This window comes from Vanessa tameamea, chromosome 7, assembly GCF_037043105.1.
Source record: "Vanessa tameamea isolate UH-Manoa-2023 chromosome 7, ilVanTame1 primary haplotype, whole genome shotgun sequence".
Taxonomy (NCBI): Eukaryota; Metazoa; Arthropoda; class Insecta; order Lepidoptera; family Nymphalidae; genus Vanessa; species Vanessa tameamea.
In genome coordinates, this window is record NC_087315.1 from 4,443,742 (window position 1) to 4,463,510 (window position 19,769).

Below are 19,769 nucleotides of genomic sequence, written 5' to 3' on the forward strand. Positions count from 1 at the left end.
AAGATCTGCTGATGTTCAGTAAAAATATAAAATAACGCCAACATTTATAAAAGTAAAATGCAAAAAAGGCACGGGAAACTGTGAGCCCGTGGATGTTGTAAATTAAACAATAATAAAAAAATACATGATTACTATTATAAAAAAACGTAATTGGCTGTCATTATCAATCATTATGATTGGATGTAAATAATCTATTACATTAAATAATCAAAATTTTATGTATGTATATTTTATAAGTATTAATCTATCTTAAACTACATAGGATATTATTATTTAATACTTAATTATAATATGAAAACTACATAAAGTTCTTCAATAACGATGAATAATTCGAAAATTTATAAAAGACAGCTTATATTAATAAAAGAAAGCCTTTTTAAATTAATTAAAAATTTAAGTAAGTTAAAAACTCAATTCCGTTTTCCTGTTATGGATATAAATTTATGAATAATTGTAGAATCAATAAGCAGGTACGATATTATTATTATTAAATAAAATTATATTGTAATTTTCAATTGTTGACGACGTATGGTTTAGTATTCTAAAATCTGCTTTAGTAAAACTGTTATATTCTGGACTGCCTCGTTGACTTTGGCAAGATTATAAGGCAACATATTCCAACGTTCTAGGTTGATATTTTCAGTCTAACCAGTACAAAAGTATCAAATTATACCGGCAAAAAAATGCCATTATAACCTAGAGATACGTAGTTATAAGTATTACAGTAGCGTAGTCTTTGGAAAGTACCGGAAAGCACGTAAAACCTTTGTTCCTGCGCCTGATCTCTATCCGGACGTGTCGGATTGCTACTCGTATCTTATCGGATTATAAAAGTGAACATTAAGAGAGTTCATCTGTGTTTTTGCTACTACTTGAACACTATAATATCTACTACGCAGTTTGCTATGTCTTGAGACTGTCGTGACTAAAATTTGGACAAGGATGACTTCAGTTTTGACCGTGACTATACCTATGATAAAATTATTATCCAAAAAACTTACCTTCATCTTGGTTGCTTCCAAGCAGCACTTCTGTATTATGAAAATGTCCCTCTTTCATCATAGTATCAGGGTCCTTCGGTAAAAATATACCGTCCACCGTCGGGGCCGATGGGAAACCAAGAATACCAGTGTAAGAGTTCCATTGCTGCACAGATATTGTTTTGGCGTCAACGCCTCTCATACAGTCCATGACTAGACTCGGATCAGCGCTTAAAAGGCTACTATTACAACTACAATCATCTACCAGAACTTTTCCGATATCCTGTGCTCTCTCTCCCGTCATCCAACTCCAAGGAGCATTTAGAGTTCCTGACTGTAAGATTCCTCTCTTAAATAAGCCTTTCATCTCCGGTGACAACATGTGTAAGCTGACACTGCCTCCACCAGCTGACTCACCGAATAAGGTAATCAATTCAGGATCTCCGCCAAACGCACGGGCGTTATCTTTAATCCAGCGAATCGCTAACTGCTGATCCCAAAGACCCATATTTCCGGGAGCTTCTTCACTTCCAGGAGAAAAATATTTATTTAAATACAAAAAGCCGAATGCTCCGACCCTGTATTGCATCGATGCTACTATAACATCACTCGATGAAGCCATTATGTCTGCTTTATACAGGTCAAGTGTAGCTGTTCCACTCATATACCCTCCACCGTAAATCCATACTAGTATAGGCACTTTAGGCCTTTCCGTAAGAGGTTTATCTTGATGATGTCGAACTCTTAAATGTTGCGGTACCCAAATGTTCAGGTAGAGACAATCTTCCGATATATTAGTATTAGGATTCCACATTTCCTCACCCTCAAATCCTGGAAAATATTCATATCTTTCTTGATAACAACTGTTTGGCATTGTCGTAGCTTCGAGGACACCATGCCAAGGATCAATCGGTACGGGTTTTCTAAATCGCAGTGGGCCCAGAGGTGGTTTTGCAAACGGTATACCGGTAAAAATATGCACTTCACGGCCCATAACAGTCTTGGCATAGCCTTTGACAAGACCACTCTTTGTTTCAACTATGAGAGGGTCATTGTGAAAATTCTTGGGTAAAGAGCTAGTCGTGGGCGTAGTTTGCGTAGTGGATGTGGTCGTGTCGTGGTGATTCGCCCACGATCGGCACGATACAGCCGATATACAAACGCATAAAAATATCTTTGTTATTATGATTTTGAAACTCATTTCGATTTATTTTACTTCTCTGTGTATTTAACGAGATGTATGTAATCGAAAGTAGTCCGCGAGCTTTATCAAATATTTGTTAAAACACATTTCTATTTTACTTGAAATCGATGCCGCTGCTTCACATGCCTGAAACAAAAAAAAAGTTTAACATTTAACTTTCACAAAATCCTTTATCAAGATTATTTACTTAGCTTAATATACAAGTAATACTTTAACATTATTTAAGTACGAAGTATTTATATCGAGAGATTATAACATGATAATATTAATCTGAATAAAAGTAAGTAATTATAAGAGACTCATTTTAAATAGATAAATACAGATTATTAGGATTGTTGATCCATTAGGCGGCTTAAAATTGAAAGAGTTTTACTACCTCTAAAATGGTAAATCAATCACAATAAAATCCTTCGACTGCGAATGGCTCCGCTTCTTTAATGGCTATCGATGAAATTGAACTTTGAGCCGTAAAGACGATAAAACACAAATTGGCACTATCTTATATCAAAACCATCGGATAACTGATTAGATAACTTTGTATTTATTTTCAATAAATACTCTTTCAGTGCATACTTTTTAATTGTTATATTTTTGTCTCCAAAGACATGTTGTGCGAGCTTTTGGTACGTCGTATTTATTAACGAGATTTGGAAGCTTATTGGATTTGAATCTTTTTGTTTGAATTGGTATCAATTAACATACGATGCCAACCAATTTCGCTCACGATCAACAGATTGCCGATCAAAATCTATTTATATGTATGGACCAGAAAACCTTCGGACCTAAAGCCAGTGGGTAATCATAATTTCATCGGACGTTGGAATCGTTCACCAGGGAGATATTACATTGTTTCAACATTCGATATGGAGTTGCGAATGAATATTGAATTGGTGCAACTCGAGGTCATCGTGAAATTGGTTTATCATTTTAAAAACTTAGTCAATTGAACATATTTGCTATTTATACATTTTTTTTAAATAATTTCATGAAAAAGCAGCAGTTAAAATCAAATTGAGACCATTTTGAGAAAATATTGTTATTTAAATGTCTATTTTTTTGACATCATTTAAAGAAAATTATAATCCAGTAAGTTTTAGCTACAGCCTTCATTTCTATTTACGTTTTTGGCAATTCTACTTTAATATTTGTTCGTTTATTTTTATTACAATATAAACACATAAATCTCAGTACGACGGTATTATCACGACATTTAAGGGTTCTAAGACCCATAGTCAGAAAACTATTTCAATTTCAAAAGTCCACAGGAACGCGAGGTTGCGTGTCTCAGGTCGAGTGAGGTACATAATATCTTTAACTTAGCCACTAAAACTTCCATCGAGAGAGAAAGTAATTAACACAATGCATTATGTAATAGCAACTAAACAATTCCTTTAGGGAGAATAAATTCAGTCAATGTGTGGAATGGGAGAGCATATCAAAACAATGTTTGCCGAGATCACCGATCCCTCGGGAACTGTCGTCTGTAAATTAACTTAAGGCACTCTGTATGCAGACGATCGCGCTTTGTAACGAGATTCAGGCCCTACGGAACCCAATACGTAATTCCGTCCCAAACTTTCTCAACCCTATTAAATTTTCTCTCCATAAATACAAAACAATAATTCGTCCGTGAATTTTATATACACCATGAGGTATTAACGATCAATTGTTATAACCGAAATAATATAATTAAGAAAATGAAATGTATATTAAACAAATATTTTAATACATATAATAAACGCAATATTATATTATATTTGAATAAAGAAATTTCATTCGCTTGATTAAAAAAACATTTTTAATTGAATTGAAGCGCTGGTTAAAATTAAAATTAAAACACAGAATCAATACGAAATTTAAAAAAGATACCATAAGCCAACTTAATACTTCAGACATACATATGTTCTTTATTCTTTAAAGAATACAATCCTGCTGATGCAATATACATTTACAAAATAAGGTAATAGAATCTTATGTGAGGCAAGAAAAAAGCTGTAGGTGAGTCTCCCATTCCGCGACTCACGGGAGGGAGGGTAAGAGTGGGGCGGCGCGCGCCGTTCGATAAATCGATGTTTGTAATACAATGCTATGCGGCGCGACGGCCTTGGTCGCCTGCAGCCAAGACACACCTCCCTACTCTCAAGTTCAATGCCAACTCGTATATCCTGACATAAATTAAATCACATCGAAGACTAACACTACTTGTCTTAGTTTATAATAGTTTAATTTATTAGGTACGTCTTTAATAAAAAAAATTTATACGATTTTATTTATATTTGTACAATACATCGATGCTGAGAAATGTGGCTGTTGAATTTCTTTGCTGTAATTTAACTACAAATACGAATAAATTACATAAGTTTTAATCGCACACAATTTGCATTACATTATTTGTTTTTGCACTTTGTTAGCAATGTTGCTTTGAAATTTCATTACTGTTGTTAAATATTTCACGTTTGCTTGTATTTTTTTTAGTTCTAGTAGGACGTATTCATATTTATTCGACTTTTATTTTTCTCTTACTTATAAATATGATATCCTAAAGCCACAATATGTCACAACAACACCTTACACATACGAGAGATCAATCGGCCCGGGTACGACGTGTGCTAGGCGCGCATCTAAACAAACAATTTTTTTGTTGTTTACAAACTGCGTCGGTCGATTCCCCGAACTGCATTATCGCTGCGTATAACTTACTCATTAAGCTTAACAATTCGATATGATCCTTATTGACAATGGCTAAAGATCTAATTTTGAATAAAGAAGATTTTACAATACATTTAATCGAGAACGATACTAACAACGATTGCTTAGAAAAAACTTATGAGGAACAAACACATTTAATTCAAGATATGGAAATGATGGAGTCGAATAGAAAACGAATGTTACACGATATAGAAGAAAACACAGAAGAGTGGCACGAAGTTACTAAACATGTTAAGAAAAAAGTAAGGGTTTTCGATAAGAGTTTAGAAGAAAATTTAATTCAAATCGGAATTACTAGTAAGGAATTGTTACCTAAACAATTTGCTTTAGCGAAAATGTTGCGAGAAAACCAAATCACGAATATTAGTAAAGTAAAATATATAAACCCGTATAAAATTAGAATAACATTTGATGAAGAATCTAGTGCAGAAAATTTTTTAGCTTGTCAAGTATTTAAAGATTTGGGATGGCGGTGTCAAAAATCATGGGAAATAGGTATGTCATATGGAATTATTAAAAATATAGACAAAGAATTATCAGAAGAAGAATTAATCAATAGTTTACGGTGTGATATTGAAGTCGTAGCCGTACAACGTCTCAAACGTCGCACAGATGATGGTTGGGTGCATAGCGAAACAGTTAAATTAACGTTTAAAGGGTCGAATATACCAGAATATGTATATATTTTAGGTCTGAGAGTGAAAGTAGAACAATATATATTCCCAGTTACTCAATGTTCTCGATGCTGGAGGTTTGGACACACAGCAAAAATGTGTCCATCCAATAAAATAATTTGTCCGAAATGTACCAGTAACCATCCAAATTGCGAGAATAATGATTTTATATGCATTAACTGTAAGGGCAATCATATGCCTCTGGATAAAGTTTGTCCTATATTTAAAAAAGAAAAACGAATTCGAGAGATAATGGCAGAACATAATTGTTCATACTCGAAAGCGATAACCTTGTATGTCCCTCCGTCTCCAATTTTGCCTAACTCTAACTGCTCCGAAGTAAAGACTATGAAAAAGCATGTTTACGCTCCAACACCTGCGGTTCCTATAACTTGTTTAGAAGTAGAATCTATGGTTCAGGAAATTCCTCAAATTTCTGGAACGAAAAATAAAACGTCAAAGAAGAAAAGAAAGAAAAAACTTATTAACAGTGCTGAAAATATATATGTGGATAAAGAAGTGTCTTCTGATTCTGATAACAGTATAGTAGATGACAGTTATATTAATAAGGACAGTGAGGACAATTTTACGAAGGAAAACATAAGTTTGCACTATGAACTAATTGATAAACTTAAAAGTGTGATTTTTGAAAAGAATAGTAACATGTCAGATAAATTTAAAAATATTGTTAAAATCATTATTGAGTGGATTACTTTAGCTGTTGTCAACATCTTTTCAGACTTTCCGTTGGTTAAAACTCTTTTTAATTATATACAAAGCAATGGATAAAATTGACAAAAAGCTCAGCAGATTAAACATTATTCAGTGGAATTGTAGAAGCCTTAGACCAAAATTAAAGCTGTTCGAACATCTGTTAATCCAAGAGAAGGTCCATATCGCTGCAGTGAGTGAAACGTGGTTCGAACCTGATGCCCTTGTCAAAATTAAGAATTACAATATTTTTAGAAAGGATAGAGATAGTTCCTACGGAGGTGTTGCAATCATTACGCATAAATCTGTCCAAGCTCACATACATAATGTACAAATTGGTAATAGTGGTATAGAAATAATAGGTGTTAAAATATTTAATTGTACACAAATTGAAACCGTTTATTCTGTTTATTGCCCTTGTGATATTCGAACAACAAAAAGAGTTTGGGAAAACTTATTCGCTTTAGTTACTGGTAAATCAATATTAATGGGTGATTTTAATGGGCACCATTCGAGCTGGTCTGTTAAAACAGATGCTAGAGGTACGCAAATTCATGATGCTTTACTTGATACTAATCTTGTTCTTCTTAATGATGGTAGCCCTACTCGACTACAATTGAATCAAAATATTTTACGCAAGTCTTCACCGGACATAACCTTAATAACATCAGATATTGCTATAGATTTTGCTTGGCTTGTTTCAAATGAGTCTCTGGGCAGTGACCACCTCATCATTAAAATGAATACTACAGTATGTTGTAGCTTGGAGCCGTTAATGAAACGTAATTTCAAACGCGCTGATTGGGATGATTATCGAACGTATTTGGGGTCTCTTTTTTCTGATTTCAACTTCTCTGGTGATATTCAAAAAGATTATGATTTGTTTATTTATTACGTTAACAAGGCAGCAGAAAAATATATACCTTACATTAAAGTTAGTTTTGCGCCAGACAATAAATTTATCCCCAAACCCTACTGGACTCCTGAGCTATCAAAAGCCGTGGCTATTCGTCGACTAGCGTTAAAAAATTTTCGTCGTAATCCCTCCCCAAGTAATTTAATTTTCTTAAATGATAAAATAAAACATTCTTTGAAACTTATTAGAGCTGCCCAACGTGACGCTTGGCACAAATTCTGTTCATCTATTCACTATTCATCAACAACTTCAGAAATGTGGAACTATATGAAATGGATTAAAGGCTATAAAATTCAAAGATCCATAATTAGTGAAGAAAACATCAATAAAATGCTACATAGCTTATGCCCTGATTTTGTTTGTCGACATTTTCCTAACTTCACCTCGTATAATCACAACTTGGAACGGGAAATTTCAGTACATGAATTAGAAGCTTGTATAAAACCTAATGATACCGCACCAGGGTATGATAACATTTCTTTTTCTATGATCAAACAATTACCAGATATTGCTAAAAATATTTTACTTGTTCTCTATAACAAAATTTTTGTATCCGGTCATCTACCCCATCAGTGGCGTGATATTTCAATTGTTCCTATTCCTAAAAAAAGTGACGATCTAGTTAATTTTCGACCCATCTCGTTGATTTCATGTCTATGTAAGATTTTTCACTCAGTTATTAATAAAAGATTGGAATGGTTCGTCGAAAATAATAATCTCCTATCTCCAGACACTGTAGGATTTAGAAAATTGCACTCTACAAGTGATAGCCTTAGTACACTTGTATCTAGAATTCAAAAGGGTTTTTGTAAGAGTTTTGTAACCGTTGCCTGCTTTATGGATATTGATAACGCGTATAATAATATTGATATTTATTCGTTATTGCTCATTTTAGACAATTTGGGCGTAGGTACAAAATTTTGTCGGTATTTGTGGAACTTTCTCAGCGAAAGATTTCTTAAACTAAGGATTAAAAATACAATAATTACTCGTAAGACTAGCCAGGGTTTAGCTCAAGGAGATCCACTATCCCCACTACTTTTTAATATTGCAACGAGAAATATATGCGAAGAAATTAGCAATAATGTTCATATCTCTCAATATGCCGACGACTTTGTCTTGTACATTACTACGCAAAGTATTATTGAGGCAGAGAGGAAACTTCAAGCTGCAGTTGATACATTTGTTCTTATTTTAGGTAATTTAGGATTAAATATTTCGTCTATAAAAAGTAAAATTTGCGTATTCAAAAAGGGTTTTAATAGAAGTCCAGTAAACATTAATGTCAAGGGTATATCTTTGTCTGCGGTAGAACATACAAAATATTTGGGAGTATGGTTGGATAGGTCGCTGCGATGGGGAAAGCATGTCAATGAACTATGTATCAGAATTTCGAAATTTCTTAATATATTCAAAATTTTAGCTGGTCCTGGATGGGGTGTGCATCCAAAACATTTAAGGCGTTTGTACTTATCACTTATAAGAAGCCGAATAGATTATGCCAGCTTTCTTTATAGCGATTGTAGTATGGCTCATTTGGTTAAATTAGATAGAATGCAAAACAAAGCTTTACGAATAATTGGTGGATACATTAGAAGTACACCTTCTCATGTAATGGAATCAGATTTGTGTATACAACCTCTTTGTTTTCGAAGATTTTTTTTAGCAGGAAAATTCATATTAAAATCAACGTCGATGACCAGTAATTCTCTCATACCTGTATTAGACGAATTCTTGGCTTCAAATTTAATTATTACATGGAAAAGGAAACGTAAGCCTTTGTTAATAGAGGTCTACGATGCTTTAAAAAATGTAGAAATTCATAAAAGTAACTCTTTGGAATTCTTTTCTCTTGATACTTGGCCGAGCAATATTCCTTTAAAAAATATAGTAAAATCAGATATAGTTAATATGAATAAACCTAAAAGAAATTATAATACAGCATTCTTAAAAAATCATTGTTTGAATTTTATTAACAATAATTACAATACCTTTTATAAAATTTATACTGACGGCTCCAAGGATGGTCAACACATAGGTGCTGCATTTTTTGATGCAGAATCGTTGGACTCAATTTGTTTTAGGATTAGTAGTAATATTTCTATCATGCACGCTGAGTTATTGGCAGTTTCTGAAGCCTTATCATACATATCATCCCTTGACTACGACAAATTTGTTATCTTTTCGGACTCCAAATGTGCCCTTCAACATATTGCTCGATGTACATCTAACGCTAGAAGTACTCCCGTAGCATATACAATTTTAAAACAAATTTGTAGTCTGAGAGAACGATCTAAATGCGTTGTTTTGCAGTGGATTCCATCTCACATTAATCTAGTAGGCAATGACATGGCAGATACTCTTGCTAGGACTGGAGCTTGTGATGGCGTGGAAATTAATGTTAAACCTAATTTTTCCGAATGTTTACATATAGTTAAGAATAAGTGTATGGGTCAATGGAGAGAATATTTTGATAAAAGGTCGAAGGACAAGGGTATCTGGTATCGGACCATACAACCTTCCCTACCTAATCAGCCTTGGATTGACACAGTCTTATTGAACAGGAAAGACGTAGTCACTGCTTTACGGTTGCGATCTGGACACATTCCATTTGGAAAATTTGCGCATCTGATGGGAGTGGTTCCGCATCCTTATTGTTCGGTTTGTGGAGTTGTGGAGGATGCCTATCATGTTTTGATGGAGTGTATCAAGAACGAAACTATAAGACGCCAAATATTTTGTGATAAGCTTTTTTTTTGTAACGTTGGAGAATGTAACAGTATTTTGTCCATACCTGATTCTGTCTCGGCAAAGAAATTGTACAAATTGTATGAAAGTGTACAAAAAAGCTGAATTAATATAAATGTTTAATAACAGGGCGACATAGTCGCATTAGCGACAAAGCTCTTAAATAAAGAAAAAAAAAAAAAAAAAAAAAAAAAAAAAAAAAAAAAAAAAAAAAAAAAAACACCTTACACGAGACATATAATTGATAGCCCTAAAGGGAAATTTCTTCTGACAATATTTACTTTACATATAGTAAGAGTTTGACATGAATAATGATGGTGGTTTTATAAGGCGATATTTTTTGAGTTACATTCTTGATCTTGTAGTAACAAAATAGCAATGACACGCCTCACCCTATCTTTTAGGCTCTACTGTACACAATGATACGGTATCAACAAGTATTCTTAGATTTTTGAATGTTTCTTTTTCGGTGTGATAAAAATTAATTTATATATTTATAATTATTTCTCAATATTTTTATGGTTAATAGATATATACGATTATATTTGATTAATAATTGTTGATATTTAAGCAATGGAAAATATAAGTTGAACACACAAACAAGCTTAGCACTTGATGTATCTGGAACGCCCATACATAAAAGTAATATATTATTTATTAATTAGTTTTAGTGTCCGTACGAAGCAACACCAAAAATGTTAACCGATTAATAAGTAAATTGGTACTAAAAAAGGTAATATTAATTTAATAAATATTAAATATTAATATTATAAATATTATTTTTAAAGACAAACGCCTATTCCAAAACAACTATAAAAAAAAAATTAATGGATTTAAACATGCAGCAAAAGAAGCGCCCACGACAAAACGGACACCGCTTAAAAATATATGGTATGTTGAACGCAATTTCATAAATAATCTCTCGGTATCACAGCCTGTTATCCCATATATATTTTTTCGTTACGACAAATCTGTTCTTTAATCACATTCGGTTCACTTACCATTAGTCAAATAACATATCACAGTTGGAGAAATAAAAGGAAAAATCTATTCTACAAGCATCTCATAGTATAAAACTCATCTTGTGCTGGATATGTCAGATGGAAGTCTACAACATCTAAAAGCATAATCATTAACCCAAAATGGAATAGAGTGGTAGCATAAGTTGTAAATCTTTTTTACGACTCTTACATTTTTTTCACATTTCAGTAGAATATATTCTTATGTAAAAAGGTGCAATTTTAAATGTTAAATGACTTTTATCAATAGAATAATTTACGTACAACCTTGGATATTAAAGCCAAACTCTAGACCCTTTTTGTTCGTCGTTTCTGACGGTTAGTGTTCATAAATTATGCAAGTAGCTAGTCATAATATATTTAAGCGCATATAATCCATAAAAATACGAGATTGTTACGACAAATTTATTTCAATTACGACATAAAATTTTAGGAGCAATATTGTTGTGTTTGAAGCAAAGTGGTCAGACGGCAGGCGTGGTGACAAAGAATATGAAATTCTGTCACATTTTGGTATATTTCATTTTCGAAAAATATACTTTTCCTCGAGGTGCCTTTCTTTGCTTCTGGGTTTCAAACTGAAATTTGAACACAATTTAAGAATGTGAATATGGAGATTACTCGAATTCGAACGCGCGTTATGGACTACGGTTAAGATAGATATATATATAAAGATAAGGGTGTTCTATCTACTAGGCTATCTTAGCCATAGGCCATCTTATATTACTTACAAGCACCGTCTGAAAAAGAGAAAAAAATTCTCAAGTCGTTTCTTCAAGAATTCTTAAAGCCCAGAAAAACAATTGAATATTTTAGAAGAACCTTTCATCTTTCTCTTTGAGACGAACGAACAGAACTGCTTCAATTGTGATTTATTTAACGTTTAGCCAACTCCAATTTCAAATAGGTATATTTTTTATAATTATGAATAAAAGTAACAAAGAGTTGAGTCTATTTAGATGTATATATTAATTCTTTAGAGCGAACTTGATAAATGCTTTGAATGTGTTCTTGACCTAAATCTAGTAATTAATCTGAATAGTATGGATCAGAGCGGTCTAACCAAATCAATGGCTAATTGGACGCTTTTGTTGTTCAGACATCAGAGAATTCTCGGCATTTTCAACTGTTTCGAACATCTCCAGACAATCTTAAGACTAAGAAGTTATCGATTGATTTTTTATCATAATTGGGATAAAAAATCAGTTAATTCTAGAATTATTATATAAACGTGATGTTAATCAATTTTATCCTATTAGCTTATACCATGACGTGTGCCTTTGACTATTAGTAAGTTCTTAAAATAGTCATATAATGTTTTAAATATTCAAAGATAATATAATAAACCAACTATTCACTGTTTTATAGCTAATATTTTTTTTCCTTTATGTAAAAGTTCTAGAATTATATTTTCTCGTTCCATAATTTGAAACTACTGTTGACTGTTGTGCAAAATTGTCACACAATACACGCTGGAACCTTATACCAGCAATGACATTCAGCGTTCTCCAAAGAGACATTGTTTTGCATGAAGCGAACTACACGATTTATAAAATGTAGCAGATAGTGGTCCTTGGGGGCTCGTAATGCTGAGAATTGTCTATCGATCCATCTGAAGGTACGTTCAGATTCGCACATTCGTAACGTGTGTAATGAATTTACTGTGTTCAATGTCAAAATGTATGTTTTTTCTCAAGAGATTAAAAAGTTGATGGTTGCAAACGAAAACTACAGGCACAGGACAAACGGATGAACGGTTTCCGAGATGAGTGTAAGCTCTTGCGACTTTATCACTCCAGGTTCCATTTTTCAACAGAAAACCCTAATTCGAACTATACCCCTTGATTTGTAAACATATACGCTAGCCACTAAATCAGCCTAGCAGTCAAATGTATTCTGTACAAATGTTGTGTTATGAAAGGAAAAAGACACATTGCCTTGATTTTCTAAATGCATGTTTAATGTCTGTGTAGCCTATATCTTTTAAAAAATATTTTGATAAATCTTTTTATGAATAATTATAATAAAAACCAATTTAACAATCCAACATCAATGTCATAAAAATTTGAAATCGAATTTCAAAACTCTTCAAATCCCATAGGACGTCGAATCCGATACGACCAGAGAGAGTACACGCTATCGAAGCCAAAATTCGGGTTGCTGCTAAGATCGATTTCTGGACAAAAACCAAATTTAAGCTTTTTAACCAAATTCGAGATAACCCAGAACCTCGACGTCGTATATAGTGACGAGGACAAAAGTCATTAGTCGTTATAGATCTCTTCACTCACGAAGGCGCGCCTCTCCACGCTAAATTGTCCGCATGCATTAGTATGACTGTCGCTGAGTGTTCGAACGTACAAGATGTCCTCGTGTGCGTAAAATGACTAATGTGAGAATAAGGACAGCAAAAAATATTATTCAAATTAGATCAAATTAGTTAATGCACTCCGGTAATTTACCACCTTCGTGTCTGAACAGTTCTATAATGGTCTTAATATTTTAAGATTAAGAGCTTAGCCTATGATAGCAATTAAAAGCAAACTCTTATGAGTATACAAATACTAATACTGTTTATAATTCACTTCGTCCGTCTGCCGACATCATACGAAAGTTGTCCGTTAATTAATTAAAATGGAACAATTAAAAATGATTTTATATATTTACTGTATCTTGTGATAAAAGCCGAGCCGAGATGGCCCAGTGGTTGGAACGCGTGCATCTTAACCGATGATTGCGGGGTTAAATCCAGGCAAACACCACTGAATTTTCATGTGCTTCATTTGGAAGGTGGAATATGCTCCAAACCTTCTCCACAAACGGAGAGGAGGCCTTAGCCCAGCAGTGGGTAATTTAGAGGCCGTTAATGTAATGTAACGTGATAAAAGACAATACCAAAAACGTATCTGGTAATAAAAATTGTATCCATTTGTACCAAATACGAAGGTATATACAATTGTATGTAAATTTTAAGCAAAGCGTGATTTAAATAATACAAATCTGCACTATTCGGGGCATCATATTCAGATTCTTCAATTCTTAAACTGATAAGTCACGCAATGTTTCATAATTCAAGAGGTCCTTAAAATTTTGCTCCGTAGCATTTATTTTTATTTTTTACCAACTTAAAAACAGGAGTAGGTTTAAATTCGTGTGTATATATACTTTTTTTATATGTGTAAAAGTATTTTGTTTTATCTATTGCATTGGGTTCAGTTTAACTCTATGATAATCATAATAGTAATTTCATTGATATATAATATGCCAATGAGTTTTAATTTGAAGAATTTTTTAAGTCATTTTTTTATTAATATTTTTTTGGATAAAAATTTAATTTTTTACCACTATTGTCAAATTATTACAACTTGCTAATTATTGTGTTTTATTATGACGGTACGTGTATGTTTTTGATTTCCTGGAAATCCTTATTATATGCAATAAAATAGAGATATATGTTTTGTTATCGATATATTATTAATAACCTTTTAAGTATAATGTAACTTATTTATATAAGAAAAAAATGTAATATTGCCTAAATTTAATTCGTCTAATTATTCACAATAGATTTATTTTAAGCAATCAAGGGCCCCGTGGGACGAAGTATATGTTGTCCCGTTTGCATTTAGAACAGGTATTTTAAGCTAGATACCCTTTACAGCCCACTGGAAATAGAAACAAGGCCGTGTGCCAATACGAGGTCACAGCGTCATATATATTTCATAACAAGCAAGTGAAGCTCGGATGTAAAACTTGGAAATCTATTGAAAAATGTTTTACAACTCACAAATAACTTAGGAACTTTAGTTCTCGAAATTATAACGAAGCAATTACCTTGTAAGTAGTTTCTTTCGAAAAAATAAGCTGTTGGTGAATAAATTGAGTCGAAATTATCCAGTTGGTTTAACACACGGACTAAAATCCGAATAAGAACACAGATTTTTATTAAATGTGTCAATGCAAATGAATGTGTATCTGTGTGCAAACCCGAGTGTGATCTAAGATATACGAATATATGTAGACCTATTTACTAATCCGCAGTGAAACATCGTAATGTATCGAACAGAAAAGCAATGAAAAATTTCTGTAATGAAAAAATTTCATAATTAAAATCAAAAACCGATGATATATTTGACTATATATCTGTGAGGATAGAAACGTGTTATAATAATAATAATAACTCATAATAATATTGTTTCAATGGCATATATTATAATATCTCTGTATCCCTTAACTGAGTTTTTCTTTTCCCTCAACAATTCTAAAGTAAAATAAATAAAGTGCTATAGAAAATGATTTCCTAAGGAAATATTTTACATACAAATCAAAGTGAAAAAAATCAAATATACGTGGAACGTAATTAAGCATGAATATTCAGCTCATTAATAATAATAGATTTATGAATTTCTCAATTAAAACAAAAACATAAAAAATTACTAAACGTTTTTTACGACCGCAATATAAAATTCGGCATGCTCATTATCAGAGACGACACGTTATAAATTATGCGAATAGAAAAATTTATTCCGTCATCAAAAGTATCTGGCAATTGGTATTGAAATTAGAACGATTCCTCCGAGCATTATCGATTTATGTAAATACGACTGGAAGAAAATATCTTTCGGGTTTTTTTTTTCTGTATAAAAAGCAATTTGCATTATTGTTTAGAAGGGAAATGTAGGGACGAGAGTTTATCATACTTTTTTACGTCTTAGTATTCATTATGTTTTGTGTTATTAAGTTAATGTATTATTATTATATTGTTTATTTGAGGCGTCACTCGAGAATATCGAATCCAGCTACTTAAATGATTATATTATTTTTAAATAATTACTTCGATTCTGTAAAACAAATTTGAAGTTCAACGCAAATTACCAAAATATAAGAAAATTATATACGATTTTGATTTGACTTGATTATTAAAAATCAATGCCTAACAGTTATAATCAATCTATCAGATATAATTTGAATGTACATATATTATTGTCAGTGCCACGAAAAAAAGTTCTTAATCATTATGTTAAAAGAACTAAAGTTGTCATAAAACCCTAATTGTTTTATGAGATTTCATTACAGTCGGAATGGTAGTTGCAAATTTTCAATATCAGCCTCCAATAATTTCACTAAAATTGAAATTCATAAACTTATCTAATATTAATTACCATACCAGTATCAGTACTTTTAGTACTGTATTGTAGTTGCCATTTTCTTAAATATAATAAAAATAGTTTTCACTTTTATACTCAAGAAACAATTTAATATAATATTTTAGTATACGATAGCACAAAATATGTGTTAATTGCTTAAAAATATTTTTTTTATTATTATTTTTTTAAGTGTAATTAAAGAACCTCACATTTTTATGATTTCGGAACCCTTAAAATATGAAGTATCCATAATTATACCTGAATATTAAACGAACACATTTTCTCCCTCCGTTTGAATTTACGATTATAATCTCAGTTCTTTATAAATTCAGATCGGAGACGCCAATAAAGTCGCGACTATCGAATCACGCAACAAAAGAAAAGTATAAATACCCTTGAAGTTTAACTCCGCAAGATTATACAAAAATGTTTGAAGCCGAAGCACGTACCTTCGAGAAAAAAATAAATAAAACTGAAATGAAAAATTTAAATAATTTGGTTTTATCGTGTCAGCTAACAACGGCTTCGGGCTCCGCAGTCAGGCTAATTATACGAAATAAAAAATCTCTGAGGTCACTTCGTATGTATTTTGTTGAAACAACAGCTTTATGTTAAATACAATTGTACGTCCTGAACATCATAGCCATAAATTGAAGTAAGTATATATATTAAGAATATATATGAAGCTGTTAGCTTATTTTATGAGAATTAATTTGTTAGACTTGAAGAATATAGAAGAAGGGGTCTAATTTGAAGCGCTATTAACCTAGACTTTCGAACCCATTAAAGAAAAGGGTCAATTTAACTTCAGCTTAAAAAGAATGAATCTAATCTACTCAATGTTATAAGCAGAACATAATTAACAAAAGTGTCACGCCAGATTACGAAGGTCTACGGTCTATATACCGATAGGTTTCAATAGACGCATTAATTACGAAGTACATTTAAATCAATAAATACCTACTTGATACAATTATATTGTGCTTGTGCTTTCTTAATTCATATATTCAGCGCATAAATATTTAATTAAGTATTGGGTAAAACTACATCTCCTGTTAAGGTTCTTCTCAAGTTCTCGTAATGAAGAACTACATATACATATATCAAGAAGAATACAGATTTTCTATCACGAGTTGGGATATATGCGGCAGAATAGCAAACGGAACATAAATGTTTCATAATGATGCCTACATATAAATGCCTAACTTCTCGGGCCGAGCAGAAGAAAAATTATGAGCATCAATAAAATACGAAAACTTGTCTGAATTTGACTCCACAATCTTCGGTTAAAATTGACGTGCTCTATCTATTTCCCCATCCCTGCTCCTATTCATAACTCCTCATAAAATTTAAATAAAAATCCCTTTACACACAACCTTCTAATGACATGACCTCGTGGAATCTTCAACGATATTATTACCGACCTTGTCACTTTTGATCCTTGACTTGTGTAAGTGGAAACAGTGTAGATCGAAATGAGTGGTGACGCTCAGTCACGCTAAGGTAATGTATGGTCTAATTCCGATGTACGAAGTGCTGTTCGAAGACAAATAGGCACTCAAATTTTTCATTACTTTTACAAAGTTAATTTGAAAATGTTAAAAATGGGTCATAAAATATTTCCTTTTATATAGGAAACTTTAGGTTGTTTTCTATTTATGATCGCAGGCGTGTAAACACTTAACTGTTTATTTTTCACGCTTCTTACACGTTTGTATATTTAATATCTAACTATTAAAATCTAAATAATCCCATAACTACATTTATAAAAATAGACAATAGCACAGCCCATAAAATATAAGTCTCACTAGTATAATTTTAGAAATTATTATATAATGGTAATTATTATGTCGGCACATATATATATTTATAAATACTAATGCAGATGTTATGGATGGTGTGGATTTACTTGATGTTAGAGCTTCTTGCAAGTCCATCTGGATAGGTACCACCTATTTACCATATATTCTACCGCCTAATAGCTTATATGTATGTATATACTGTGTAATTATATGTTCCAGTTTGAAGGTTGAGTGAGCCAGTGTAACTACAGGCACAAGGGACAAACTATTAATATTATTACAAAACTAATGTCTATGGGCAGTGGTTACAGGTAGCCTATTTGCCAGTCTACCTATATGTCATTAGAAGTAAATAAATAAATAAATTATCAAATTGGCATCTTGTTGGTAGACGCCATATACATTGGCACGATGAGAAATATAAATCTAATCATATCTGAGTTTTGTATTGAGATGCCCCTGTAGCTAGTAGATAGTAATCCTAATATTGTGGGTTCAAACTCGGGTAACCGTTGAGTTTTCATTAACTTAATTTGTGTTTTATGTCATCAAAGTGCATGTCGAATGAAATTCAAAAGAAGACAATGCTGATACTTTTTCAATTTATTGTACCTATGCTAAAATTTCAGTATATTATTAATAAACCTATGATGTTCAAAAGTCAGAAGTATAATCTATCCCAAATACTCATTCCACTCAATTTATTTCTCTTATTTTTAATATTCATTTGTTTTTTTAAATAATCTACATGCCTTTGCCTGAAACTATGTGAACATTTTTATGTACAGTTGTAATAGTTCGGGGTTAATGTTTTTAAGTATAATTGTGGCCTTGTTTTTAGAATAAATTATAAGCCCAACTGTTATAAATTACGATTGTTTTATTATAAGCGTATGTCTAATTAAGTCATCAAAAATTAATCTTTTATTTGATGTTATTTAAATAAATCATTTTATTTTTCGGTCAGGATAAAACTATTATGGTATTTGAGTTTCAATTTCATTTTCATTTGCCTTTTAATAATATATTTTCATAAGACCTTATTAAATTTATCCTTTTAATAATTGAATTTTGCTGGATTGCATTGATTTGGTTACCAATAAAATAGTGATGACGTCATCCTGGCATTTTCTATCACGGCGACCAATCTTAATAGATACCAGCCTACGCAGGACATATTATAGTGCACAAGTGTGTGTGCAAACTTTTCCTTCACTTCTTTTCCCTCACTCCTATAATCCTAAAATGAGACAGCAAATCCAACAAAACCAGAAAGAGTTCAGCTGCAGGACCAACGGCTTAACGGGCTTTCCGTGGCATGAGAGTGTACACACTTCCATCTTTCGTGACTGTTACTAAGAAATTTTCAATAGAAAATCCAATATCGACAAAATAATTATTATCAAAGAAATCACGGGTGATCAGGCGTAAAAATCAAACAAATGCTCTTGCAGTATTATCAAAGCAATCTGCTCCATCCCAAATAAATTGTATCGTTGATATTATGAGATATGAGATCGTCATCGATAATGAAGCGAACGGGAACAAATCGTATTCTACCAATTTCAGTAGAATTCGAGAACCTCGCCTTCATGACTATCATTGTATATTATAAGTGTCATGGTATGGGCATGTTATGCGGAGGAATGAGGACAATGTTGTGAGAAAGGTTTTGAGAATGGATGTGGATGGATATAGAGGTAGGGGACGATGGATGGATTGTGTGACCATGTGTGACCACAAAAACGATGGATGGATTGTGTGAAAGACGATATGGTTAGAAAGAATGTTACTTGTGAGATGACGTCCGACAGAGAAGTATGGAAGAAGACATGCTGCGCCGACCTCAAGTAAAATTGAGA

The 19,769-nt window shown here is 32.3% G+C and overlaps 1 protein-coding gene across 2 annotated transcripts in view; it reads right to left on the minus strand.

The window, feature by feature from the left end:
- Positions 1 to 19,769, minus strand: part of LOC113401175 (acetylcholinesterase-like) — a 65,020-nt gene that overhangs the window by 25,104 nt on the left and 20,147 nt on the right. For both annotated transcript variants that reach the window (XM_026640986.2, XM_026640987.2), the window contains exon 2: positions 1,002 to 2,310. In XM_026640986.2, the coding sequence (XP_026496771.1) occupies positions 1,002 to 2,181 (1,180 nt within the window). In that variant the 5' untranslated portion in view covers positions 2,182 to 2,310. The remainder of the gene's footprint in view (positions 1 to 1,001; positions 2,311 to 19,769) is intronic.